Source organism: Empidonax traillii, unplaced genomic scaffold (assembly GCF_003031625.1).
Source record: "Empidonax traillii isolate 1590-97213 ecotype Southwest subspecies unplaced genomic scaffold, ASM303162v1 scaffold151:size923898, whole genome shotgun sequence".
Classification (NCBI taxonomy): Eukaryota; Metazoa; Chordata; class Aves; order Passeriformes; family Tyrannidae; genus Empidonax; species Empidonax traillii.
This window is the reverse complement of record NW_020955344.1, coordinates 200,992-213,891: the sequence shown is the minus strand read 5'-3', so window position 1 is coordinate 213,891 and position 12,900 is coordinate 200,992. Positions and strand designations below refer to the sequence as shown.

The following is a 12,900-nucleotide window of genomic DNA, read 5'->3' as shown; positions in this document are numbered from 1 at the left end:
CTGTTATTTAGTGTTGATGAAAATCTCTATTTAAAGCCGTTCCTGAATCTGAAGCTCTTTATCAGATTTTGGAGGATTTTTATCACTCTTACTCACTATCACTTTCAAATAAATGTTTTATTTGTACCATCACCATCTCTGTCTTCTCAATCTATCAGTTCACAAAATTCTATTAAAAATTAGTAATTAATAGTAAAAATACTACCTCTATCCTATTTTTTCTCCTTTCTTCAACTCCTCCAAATTAGAGGATGCAAAGAGAAAAAAGTGGCTTTGTGGTTGGCCTTAGCTCCTGGCTTACTTGGCTTTATAGGCTACAGAGATAGCACCTGAGAAAGTTGTCTCTTTCAATCTAACCGTTTCCTGGGGAAATCAACCAAACACTGAAGAACCTAAATACATATACACACATACATTTAGAGGTTGGAGCAAAAGAAAAACAAGAATGTTAACTAGAGTTGCGTTTGTTGCAAATGGGAGAGTACACCTTAATATAAGAAAAGCGCTTGGCAGTCTATCAGAAACATTTTCCACAAAAAAGTGTTGTTACGTTCTCTGCTATAGAGGAGTCATGCAAAAGGAGCAGCAGGCACCAAAACAGTACAGTGCCTTTGGCTGTTTCTTCTCAGTTGTTGCTAGACTCTTTCAGACAGAAGTCACACCACTCTGCACTCAGTAGCACTAGAAGCAACATCTAGCAGTTCCTGGGTTGCAGCAGGACAGGAATCAGGATCTGCAGTGGGAATAAAAACTGAGACAGTGAGGATGAGAAATTGATAGACACCATGTAAGGAAAAAATCAGCCCTGCGGTATCTCTTGATCATTGGCGTTTTCTGTCTTAGCCTATGCCTGCCTTAACCTATGTCTCAAAGATGCCTGCTTCTGTTATTTAATTAGTATATCTGGTTGCAGTGATGTTTTATTTCTGATTTATATTGTTGGGTTTTTTTTTAAAAAGGGAAGACAAAAGGTGAACGTAAAGTTTGATAATTCTGATCTCTGCCAGGTGACAAATTGGCCCAGAACAAATCCAGAAGTGACGCCAAGGCTGGGGCACGGGTAGAACGTACGACGGATTAAGCAGTTGATGGCTGCACAACTAAAGACCTTGTCCGTGCTCTAGGGAGGTAGGGACGGGCATCGACGGCAGGAACGCCCCGCCCCGGCCCCGCAGTGCTGCCCCTCGGGGCGGACCCGCCGGGCCCCGCAGAGCGGGCAGCGCCGGCCGCGGGGCTCGGAGCGAGCGCAGCAGAGCGGGGCGAGGCGCCCGAGGGACGCGATGGTGCCGCCGCCCGTCCCCGCGGCATCGGGTCCGCTGGCCATGCTGGACCCTTCAGGTGAGCCCGGCACCTGCCCCACCGAGCGCGGGAGCCCTGGGGACACAGCAGCGGGATAGCGGGAGCCGGCAGCCGGGACTGGACGGCCGGGCTTTCCCCGGGGGCAGCACCGCTGCCTCTGCGCTTTAGTTACGCGCTGTGCCCGGGGATTTCCAGCCCGAGGGTGCCGGCGGTGCGCGCTGCCGCTCATCCTCTCGCTCGCGGAGCTGCTTAAAAATACCGGTCCTTCTTTAGAGCTTTCGGCTGCCCATGATGAATCCTTGCGTTTAACATTGGAAGGAATAGTTTAGTACTGGACGCGGATAGGAAAGTAATGGAAGAGACATCCTGCTGTGCTCGATGGCCGTGCTGGAGCAGGTGGAGGTGCCCGCAGGTGTGGGGCGGGCTGGGGACAGGTGTTGGGTTACTTTCCTTCCTCCTGTTTCTCCTTGCTGAGTGGTGCGCTGGTGAAGTGGTGTGATGCTTGTGTTTACACCGTTACATCCTGAAATACAAACATACAGGCAAGAGAAAGGTCAAGTATTTCATTATCCCAGCAGAATTCCTTGAAGTCGAGAAAATACAAAACTTACTGCTAAGGATTGCTCTATGTAGTGTTTGAAAGGATAAGCAGAGACTTTGCAGTGCACTCAAGAATCTTAACAGCTCGATAAAAAATGTGTCCGATCTTAATTTTTGTATTAAACTTGGAAGAAAAGTTATGCTGGTGTTGAAAAGGTGGCACTGGAAGAAGTGTTATAACTTAAAAATGTTTTCAAGTAATCATCTGAAAAAGAAGTATCTGCATGCTGGCTTTAAATTAGTGAGTAGCTGCTCGTTAAATTATTTATTGGTGAAACAATTGCTGCCAAGCAGTGAAGTCATAGTGATACTGCATGATATCACTTACTATAGCTATTCTATGTAGTATAGTAGGATTTGTGGGATTGCTGTCTTGTTTGGTTTGGTTTGGTTTTTTTGTAATAATTGAATTGTAAGGTGTTACCCGTGGTCTTGAATATATAACACACACATGGAATCTTACTTGACAAATTAACATTAAAGGTAAGAAATGGGCCTGATAAAAGCTGCTGTCCTGTGGCTTGAAACAAATGCTGTTGCCTCTGGTTTAATTAGTTCAGCACTCTGGACAAGTCAAGCATATAATCAGAAAAGAGAAAGTAATCACCAACAGCAGGTGTGAGTATCTCCTTTAAGCATCTCAGTCCGTCACACTGAATTTTGGGAGGCAGTGTAGGATCAATGTAATGAAAACCATAGCTGATAGAGAGATGGCACTGAAGTGAGCACTGCAGTAATTAAAAATTATGAATTTAGCTCCAAAGATCTTCTCTTTAATATTTTCTCAATAGCAACAAAACAGTGGATACCTTTGATACTGTAGTCTGTCTATGATGATATTCCACTTACTATGTTATCTTAGTATATATACTTAATGTCACAATTTCTAGTAATATTAATTATGTAATAAAAATGCACTATTTTTTTCTGTTACAAAAGTTCCCTCCTTTTTCTCATAGTAAGATCCTAATATACATTGGACCAGGGCGTTATATGAAATAAGAGTTTCCATTTAGATCACCTTAACTAGATCAGAGAAGAAGGTATGAAATGATGTAGTGCTAATATTCAGCAAATGTGATTGTGATCCCAGCAAACTGCTACATCCTACAGCAATTCCTTCCTTGCCAAAAATAATTCCAAAATTTTAACAGACTTTATGATGTCTAAAGATAGACTTTTAGAAGGAGTAGTGAAGTTAGCAAAGGATAGTTACCCTAATCTAAATGTAGACTTTTTTTTTCTAGTTTGGTTGCAAATCGTGTGCAAGTTTTCCAAGATGAAAAGATGCTGTTTCACTCTATTCTTTCTTTCCCTTGACCACTGGACACATTCTGTACCATGGACATGTTGCATCATTAATTAGTTCATTCTCTTTTTAAACTCGCTCTTTGCTTTGTTCAAATCCAGACTCTACCATTCATCATTAGATCTACCATTTTGCAATCTGATAGATACCCTCCCCACAAAGCCACTCATATTTCCATGGTCTTCCTACAAATTGAATTTAGCCCCCAGCCACTGCAGACAGAGCATTGTGAAGATAATTTTGTTTTCCATAGCTGATGAATGGACGGAAGTCTTTTTCTGAGGGCAGCAGAGCGTGGTCTTTAGTAGGTACTTTTTTTGTTTGGTCCCTGGAGGATGATCTCAGTTTCTCTCCTCATGGGTCTTTCCCTGTCTCAAGCAGGCAGCAGTCTGGTGTCCCTCCTCCTTGTCCTGATGGCATTCTCTCTCCTTCCATTTTGGTAGCTGGGCTGAAGGGCTCCAGCAGGTATTTTGCCTGACAGATGTTTTGCAAGCAAAGAAGAGAGTGTTTCAGGAACTGATGCTTTTTGTGCACATTGTAGGTCTATACCAGACAGAGCACAAGCCAGTGATGTGGAAGCACTGTTACCTCTCTAATTTTTCTGTAGTGGCCACTGCTGCAGTATCCAAACTCTGTTAATACTTTGCTGGCCAAAATTGCTGAAGAATATTGCCAATAGAAAGTAATAACATGATCACACCCACTATTGTCCCCAGCCTCAAGCTAATGCTAATAGGATATGACAAGAAAATTTCTTTCTACAAGCTTGATTTTTGCTATGCTAAATATAAGAATTTTAAGTTATAACTAAATTGCATTAAGGTCCAGACTAAGAGTTTATAATATTCTTACCGAATCATTGTTAAAGAAGTTAAAGGTGATAAATGTCCAAATTATGCTGAGAGTCTTATCAGTATTAAAAAATTGGAAAGTGAATAGCCTACATTAAATGTTTCCTGCACCCCAGGAAGACTGGTGTTGGAAGAAAATTCAGCCTGCAGCAACATTTCCTCCACTCTTAATTTAACTGCTGTTCTTCTGTATGGCCAGCCTTTGGTCCAAGCCTTGCCACAGAGAGTGTCAGGGAAGAAGGCTGGGCCAGGCACACTGTCTGAGCTGTGGACAGGACTTTTGAGGGAAAAGTCTGGCATTGGGTCTTGGCTGGCAGGTACATTAAAAACAGATCCAAATAAATTGCATGGCAACCGCTACAAACAGCAGTAAACAAAGGCTCAAAAAATCTTGGGAGCCAACATGACTGAAATTGCAGAAGGAAGCTAATAGTAAGAACCCTTTGCAGATGTAGCTTTTTTCATCCAGAGATATTCTGTTGCTTTACAAATATTACATAGCGTATTACCAATATGCTGGTGCCTTATATGCATGTCATTATACACATTTGGATAGCTAGAGCAGAGAGTTTTATTGTTGTGACTAAGGAAAGCCAGACAGCTAGGGTAGAGACCAATTTAGATCTGAGTTCTGCCCATCTTCTCTGAGCACGTGGAAGTCTTCGAGAACATGTCCTTGTATGTGCCAGCCTCTGCTCCAGAAGGGGCCTTTTGTGCTCCTTGCCTGTAAATCATCTCTCCTAAGGGTGGAGTTCATAGCTAACAACATGTAGTTACCAATTTCCAAACTGGACTATGAAAAAGAGGAGATCTGATTGGATATTTGCCTCTGGTTTGAGGTGCAGATGGTAAAAGATCAATGACTGTGAGGATTGAAGGGTATCACATATGTAAATGCCTTCTAACATGTTTAAATTTGAAAATCAAAATGTAGTTCAGCCCAAGAAATGTCCCTACAAATTTCGACATCCTTTTCTGTTCTGTATCGCTAAATCCACATCCGATTTACTCCAATAACGAGTAAGAGGATGCTTTTCCTAAGACATTTTCCAGCAAACTCAATCTGGGCAATCCAACTCATGTCTTTCATTATTGATAACCAGAACTCAGGAGGGCAAGTTGGACCCATAGTTTATCTCCATACAATCTGATCAACTTTTGCCAGTACAGGCATTACTTTGAGGAAATGTGGGGGCCTGGCTCCTCGGACTTTTCATAACAGCATTCAGGGGTTTCAAAAACACTTGGCTGAGTAGGGTCTGCCCCACTGGCTTTCAGAAGATTTGTGCTCCTGCTTCGCTTTAAATTAAAGTTTGTCTACATTTTAGCTGCAGTTTTGTAACACTGCATATGAGCACAGATACCCAGCTCACTTTCAGTGTAGCTGTTGTGCATATCATAAAACTGTAGAATCATAGGAAAATACAGGTGGGAAGGTGCCTCAGGAAGTTGCTATTCCAACATCCTGCTCAGAGCAGGGTTAATTATAAGGTCAGGCCAGATTGCTCAGTGCTTTTTTTAGCTGAGTCTTGAAAACCTCCAAAGATGGAGACAGCACAACCTCTTTGGGCAACTTGTTCCAATGTTTGACTGTCCTAGTGTTGAATTTTTTTCTCCTTATACCCAGTCTGAAACACTTTTTTGTATTTCAGTTTGTCTGCTGTCTTTTCTTCTCCTGCTGTGCACCATTATGAAAAGCCTGAGTCTGTTCTCTTGACAACAGCTCATAGGCATTGGAAAACTGCTACTAGCCCTGCCAAAAGTCATCTCATCTCCAGACTGAGCAAGCCCCATTCCCTCAGTCTCTTCTCATACAGTGAGTGCAGCAGCCCCTGATCTCCTTTGCAGTCCTATGTGGAATTCACCGCAGTTAGTTTATGTATTTCCTGTACTGGGGCCCCCAAAATGGGTATAATATTATGTGGTCTAAAAAGGGCTGAATAGATAGGTGTAGTTGCTCCTCTGATGTACTAATGCTCCTTTTAATACAGCCCAGGATTCTGTTGCTAGGGCACACTGCTGCTTCATGTTCAGATCATCATCTGTCAATACCCCCTGGTCCTTTTCAGCAGAGCTGCTTCATAGCCTGGCAGTCTCTTACCTGTATCATTGCAAGGAACTGTTGCTTCCTTTGCTCTGGACTTTGCATCTGTCTGTTGGATCTTTAAGGTTTCTGCTGGCCCATTTTTCCATTCTGCCTAGATCCCTTTGAATGGGAATGTTGCCCTCAGGTGTTGAATGGCCCCCCAGTTTTGTGTCATCTGCCAGCTTGATGAGTAGGCATGCTACCCCTTTCTTTGGGACATCAATGAATACATTGAATGGGACAGATCCCAAGACAGACTCTCATGGTACTGCTCTTGTTACTGGCCTCTAGGTAGAGTACAATTAATTTACCACTCTCTATGAACCCAACAGTATAGCTAATTTTTTAACCATCTGCTTGTCCAGCCATCCAAGCCTGACATCTCAGCTGGGTTATGTGGGTGTTGGGAAATACCATACTAAAAGCCTTGCTAGAATCAAGGTAAAAGACATTCACTGTTCCACAAGTCTAGCCTTCTTGCCATAGCAGGCACCTGGGCTGGTCGGATGTGTCTTGGCTCAGGTAAACCCATGCTGTTGCCAGTTGTCTTTTCCTTAAGTGTCTAGAAATGTCTTGCAAAGTATTTACTCCATATATTTGGTCCCAGCATCACAGGAACCAAAGTGAGGTTGGTTGGTTGGTTTGTAATTCCCTGAATCATCATTTTGGTCTTTTTAAAAACAGGTGGAGCATTTGACTTTCTTCATTTATTGGGGATTCCCTAATCTCCATGACTTTTCAAAGTTGATAGAGTATGGCAAGGGCATTCAGATATTGTTTACAATCTGGTAGATATACTGAATGAATCATTTTAGTTTGTGGGAAGCAGAGTTAACTTGTGGAGGGTCTCATCTGAAGTCTGCTTTTCCCTCTTGGCCGTGTGAGCTGGCTTCATTGAAAGAACTGTCTTCAACCGCATACACTTGGAGAAGAACTGATTGCTAATGAAGAACCTCTCTATTTCCATGTCCCCAGTGACCCTTCATGGCTTGATAGGAAATTGCCAGAGGCAGACAGCAGGGACACAGGCTGGAGGTGTTTGGAGAGTCTCATGAATTATTTCTTGATCTTTACCAGGACAACTTTGTACATGCAGGTGAAAGACACTTGTTTAAGCTCAGTAGATGATATTTGTCTTCAGAAAAGTTGCTTGGATTTCATACTAAAAGGCTAGGCTCAATTTGTCTGGTTGCTCTACTGAAGAAATGTCAGCAAACACAGCTCTTTATTATAAATGCATTTTTTTATTAATTAAAATTATTTTACTTGATTTACAGGCATCACTAATCTAGTCTGTCTTTTGAACTCTAAACATTTAACTGGGAGCCCCCGGTGGTCCAGGGGAAAAGACACTGCACTATCACTGCAGAGACCCGGGTTCGATTCCCGGTCGGGGCCCCTCCCTGGGCAGATGGAGCTCGTTAGCCCATAAGGCAATCCATCTACGTCCTGAGGACCTCGCTGCCACCGTCCAAGCGTGCTTGGCCCCGGCAGATGAACCTCAGGATTAAAGGGTGGGCTCAGTTCCGCACACACTGTGTCTCACCTAAAAAATCCAATGCGCAGGCTGGAAGGTGGAAAGACCTTCCCCGGTTCTTCGTTCGCGAAGAGACTGGCCATTCATTCATTCAAACATTTAACTGAGTTACCTGCTTTTAAATTGGCCTCAAAACTTAAGTGACTCATTGGAAGTGACTTCTGCTTCCTTTTTGACTTCCCCGCATTTCCCTTGCTTTTGCTTACAGCAGCATCCCCAGAGCCTGACCCATGCAAGCTTGCCTTTCCCTCTCACCTGCTGCTTCTTAGTGAGAGCTGCTGCCTCCAGTATGCAGTGAGTATCACAGCCTCTGCCTTCTCCCGAGGCTGGGTATTCAGGCAGCTTCACGGACCCATGGAGGGAAAGACATTGGGCCGGTGCGGTGGCCACCTTGCGCTCTCTCAGGGGCTCTGCCCTGCCCAGATGAATCTATATTAGCATGGCATCACATGGCCCAGTGCTCCAGGGGTGATCCTGCACACTCTTGGCTTGCCTTGCCTTTTAAAGCAAGAACACTGGAAATGGGGGATCACAGTTTGATTCATGTGAGAGTTGTTCATTAGTTGGGTCACATAGGAATGGATGTTTTTAAATCAGTCTAATGAATGTCTGTACTGTGAGATGGGGCCCTGATGTTAATAACCTGTGGCTGCAGCTCAGATATGCCACCACAATAACATGGTTAAGTGCCTTGAAGCAGGCTGAAAGCTGTGAGCGTGCTGTTTTTCACTTCGGGGTATCTGAATCCAAATCCTGGTGAGACTGAATGTTTTTCACTGAGCAGCTACTGTTTGAAAAATCTCATATATCATTACCTGATCAACTATATTACAGCTTTGCTTCAGGGATACAGATTGCTTACCCAAGTAAATATGAAAAGCACATTAGTTTTCATGATAGCATGCAGAGTTTCTGATAATCTTGTTTAAAATATACATTTATTTATGTTCTGGCCAGGTAGAGTCAAATTGGTACTTCACATAGTAAGCATTTAAGGCCTGCAGGATCTGACTAATCCATCTGAGCAGCATTTAATTATAAATGTTACTGAAGACAAGGCATAATTATCGTTGTCAGTGACTTACAGTTCAGCTTAATAAAAACTCATCTCACACCTGTACTGAATGCGTGTGCATTAAGCTATGCTGAACTATAGCTGACTTGGTGGCTTCTAATTCCTTTTGTTTTCTCCCAGAAATTTTCTTAAGTGGGAGAACAACAGTGGGTTAACAATAGAAAAGATTAGTAAAAGAAAATCTTCCATTATTTTGTATTTGTTCTATCATGATTGCAATGAAAAACTCTCTTTTTTTTTCCTTTTTCTTCCCCTCCCCACTCCCTACAGAACAGTTTGCAAAAAGGAAGAAGACTTCACTTTGGTTCACAGTTGCACTGTTGGTGGTGTCTGTTTTCATACTGACCATAGGTCTGGCAGCTACCACAAGAACAGAAAATGTTACCGTGGGAGGCTACTACCCAGGCATCGTTGTAAGTAAAAAGCTCTATTTTAGATTAATAGGTACATCCAGGTAAATTATTATAAGATGCAAATGGGAAGCTCGGATTGGTTGGGAAAACAAAACAAAACAAACAAAAAACCCCACAAAAAACACAAACAACAACAACAACAAAACCACAAAAAAACCCACAAAACAAAAAAAACCAACACAACTACAACAACAACAACAAAAGTCCTGTAGCATTTCACAGGAGAGAGGTGCTCCTTTGTTTTGATCTAGTTCTGGTGTGTGATAAGGTAGCAGAGCAAACTGAGGTGTCCCAAATGTCCCACAGGTGACCACTGTGCTCAGGGGCCTATGTGAACACCTGTGCTGGACTTACCACTGGTCTCCATTAAATGTGGGTGTGTAAATGACTGGACAGTAGGCATGGCATAGATCTAAACAACCCTTTTACTACGTTCATGGCAAAAAGAGCCACTCCGCTCTTATGTCCATGTGTCAGGAATTCTGCTGGGTCTGCTGCAGGGAAAACCCTGTCAATGGGCATGTGGAGGCTTCTCCCTGGAGCCTGCCTAGCATCCTATCATGCAGTCTTGCTGCCAGTCCTCTTGTGCAAGATCCTGTTTCAAAAATCCTTACTCTTGTTTTTGCCTTGGGAACAGACTGCTTTAACACGTTCCTACGGTGGGCACGAGGTTTGAGCTCTACCTGCTTTGCCCTGTGGTGCCTTTGTGACTTCTGGGGAGGAGTAGCTCTGACAGCTCCTTACTGTTTCAACCCCCATGGCCCTTTCTGATCTCAGAAGAAGGCATCAGTCATATCCAAAAGCACAGAATTCCCTGGAATAATAATAAAAAAAAAGTTAAATACTTGGACTGAGTTTTAACTAAGAGGAGTACAGGCAGCAAATACAGAAGGGCCTATCTACCTCATTTGGTCTCCCTGAGTCAGCCAAGAGGATGTAAAAGGTGCAAAGTGGAGAAAGAAACTCACATGCTTAGACTTAGACACCCACTTAGGTATGTGGCTCCACCACTGACAAAATATGTTGTAAAGTACCATTATTTCTTGTTCTCTATGGAATTAAATGTCCAGAGAAGAAGAATATGTTTCTTTTAATACCGTGCATACATTTTGCATTGCCATTAATAATTTGTGAGTTAGAATTGTTCCTCCTAAACAAGTCCTCTTACATCTTTAGTGTCATGCTGAGAACAGGACTTTCAGAAAGATAATTTTGGGATAATGATATGTAAGGAGTGGTGTTTTAAAAATAGAACAAAAAGCAGTTCCAAGAATAAGACCTTAAAAGAATGAATTTCTCTTTCATTAACCTAAAATAGATAGATTAATACTGATAAAAGTCTCTTCTTTTTCTTTTTCTTCTTCTTCTTCTTCTATAATTTGAACTAAAATCTTTTAGAAGACCACACTCATTATCTGCATTCATTCCCTAGAAAGAAGTTTTATTTTTAAACTGTTGTCTTTAACAAGTGTAATAAATAATAAACCCACTCATGTGCACAAAACAGGTTATTTCAGCATTTATTTTCTTTTAGGAATAATGCAATGTCTATTCAATCATCTGAAAAATATCATCTGCTCCATTTTTTTTTTCTAAATCTTAGAGTCATTAGGCACCAAGTAGAATAGCAAGAATTCATTAGAACACTTTGAAAATAAAACCTTTTACTAATAATTTTCCTTCTCAAAATATTATTGGAGCGAAATAATTTGCATAAAATTCAGAATTCTTTTTGTGCACATGTGATGGATATTTGAAGTAACTGAGAAAGAGTGATGGGTAATTTTTAGTATGAATGTCATCAAATACTAAATATCACAAACATTTAGCAACACTTAAAGGTTCTATGCAAATCTTCCATGGTATCTTTCCAAAAGCCTAGTAAGAGGTGTGTGACAGCACTGTTGTGTTCCTGCCTCACTGCCAGAGGTGACTGACTCCAGTGCAGCATTGACAAATGGACTATCATAGAATGATAGGATGGTTTGGGATGGAAGGGACCCTAATGATCATCTCAACCACCCAGCCATGGGCAGGGACACTTTCCACTAGACCAGTTTTCTCAAAGCCCCATCCAAACTAGCCTTGAATACTTCAGGAATGGGGTATCCACAACTTCTGTGGGCAACCGGTTCCTAGGACCTCACCACCCTCACAGTAAAGACTTTTGTCCTGATATTCTATCTAAACCTACCTTGTTTCGGTTTGAAGCCATTCCTCCTTTCCTGTCATTGCATGCTTTCTTGTGCTGCACCTCTAGGAATTGGAAGGCAGTAATAAGGTCCCCTCGGAGCCTTCTCTTTTCCAGACTGAACAACCCCAGCTATCTCAGCCTGTCCTCAAGGAGAGGCGTTCCAGCCCTCTGATCATTTTTGTGGCCCTCCTCTATACTTGCTTTGGCAGGTCCACGTCCTTCCTATTTTGGGGGACCCACTGAACGCAGTACTCCAGGTGGAGTCTCATCAAAGTGGAGTGGAGGGGCAGGATCACTTCCACCATCACTATGAGATGGACTTTCCTCCTCTGCACAGTCAGCCACCTCTTTCAGGATGAGCTGAATAGCCCCCAAAAGGTGCTTCTCTTTTTGCTGACAGTAGAGGGAGCATAGAAAACCAATGTAGCACTGATCCCAAACTTCTAGATTCCTAGAGCCAGGGGAGTGAATCCAGCACTACATATTTAACTGCTGTGCTCAGAGAAAAGAAAAAATACAAGGACAGCGTTAATTGAAAATAAAAATAAGGTCTAATTCTCATAGAATTCAGTAGTAAAATATTAATTTCACAGCTGGTCGATGAGATGTAAATCTCCAATGACCTTAGGTAAAGGTTTTTTCTTAAAAAAACATGCAGAATAAACCTACCTTGGAAACATCTATGAGGGTGAATAACACTATCCACTGGTATATATTTACTTGTATCGAGAAGTGTTTGCAGAACATGGCTTCAGGGTTAGATCCATAATATAATTTGGCTTCTGCCTAGTTCCAACTGGCTTCAAGAAGAGTTAGGTGCCTTAATTTCCCTGCATATGTAGTCATTTGAAATTTGTTTTGAAAAAAATCTTTTTTTCTACACACAGCTTTATAGAGCTGGGTATTATTTGCATTTATGCATCCAAAGTAATTGAATGTAAAATATTTCTGTGTGTAGATGACTTAATATAATGTTACACTTTGGAAGGTGTCTACATTTAGTAAATTACTGCTTGATCATCCATTTGGGCAGTCTTTTTGGAATGGTCTGCAAATACAGAGTTGGAACTTTTTCAGCCTCACTTCCTTATAAATATTATTTATACTTAAATATTTAATTTCACTTCTCTATGACTACTGCTTGTTATTTTTTTTTGCTATTCTTATTATCTTTCAACAGGACCCAATTGTCCCAGTGAGTATACTGACCTAGACTCCCCGAGTTCCCAAGCCAAATAGCCTGTTGTCTACACAGACAAGAAAAGCAGCTCATCTGACCCAAAACCAATCTCAGCAATCCCATGGCTTAAATTGTGTTCTCTGTGGTTCTGCTGCTTCGGATTTAATTGCTATTGTTATGTATTTGCTAATTTTTTTCTTCATATGGATAATATTATTCCATTTTGTGTCCCCTTCATCAGCCATAAATGGGGCTTTATCAATTGTTCCTTTTGGAATGAAAAATGGGGCTTGAAACCAGGTGTCATTTTGATGTAGTTATCCCAATTTACAAAGTTGCTGTCTCTTGAACAGAGT

The 12,900-nt window shown here is 41.8% G+C and overlaps 1 protein-coding gene and 1 non-coding gene across 3 annotated transcripts in view; both read left to right on the top strand.

The window, feature by feature from the left end:
• Positions 1 to 1,248: 1,248 nt before the first annotated feature.
• The window catches only part of TMEM255B (transmembrane protein 255B), a 68,621-nt gene continuing 56,969 nt past the window's right edge, over positions 1,249 to 12,900 (top strand). For both annotated transcript variants that reach the window (XM_027884651.1, XM_027884650.1), the window contains exons 1-2: positions 1,249 to 1,338; positions 9,028 to 9,170. In XM_027884651.1, the coding sequence (XP_027740452.1) occupies positions 1,281 to 1,338; positions 9,028 to 9,170 (201 nt within the window). In that variant the 5' untranslated portion in view covers positions 1,249 to 1,280. The remainder of the gene's footprint in view (positions 1,339 to 9,027; positions 9,171 to 12,900) is intronic.
• TRNAD-AUC lies at positions 7,472 to 7,543 on the top strand. Its single transcript has one exon. It is a non-coding gene; the product is annotated as a tRNA-Asp (tRNA).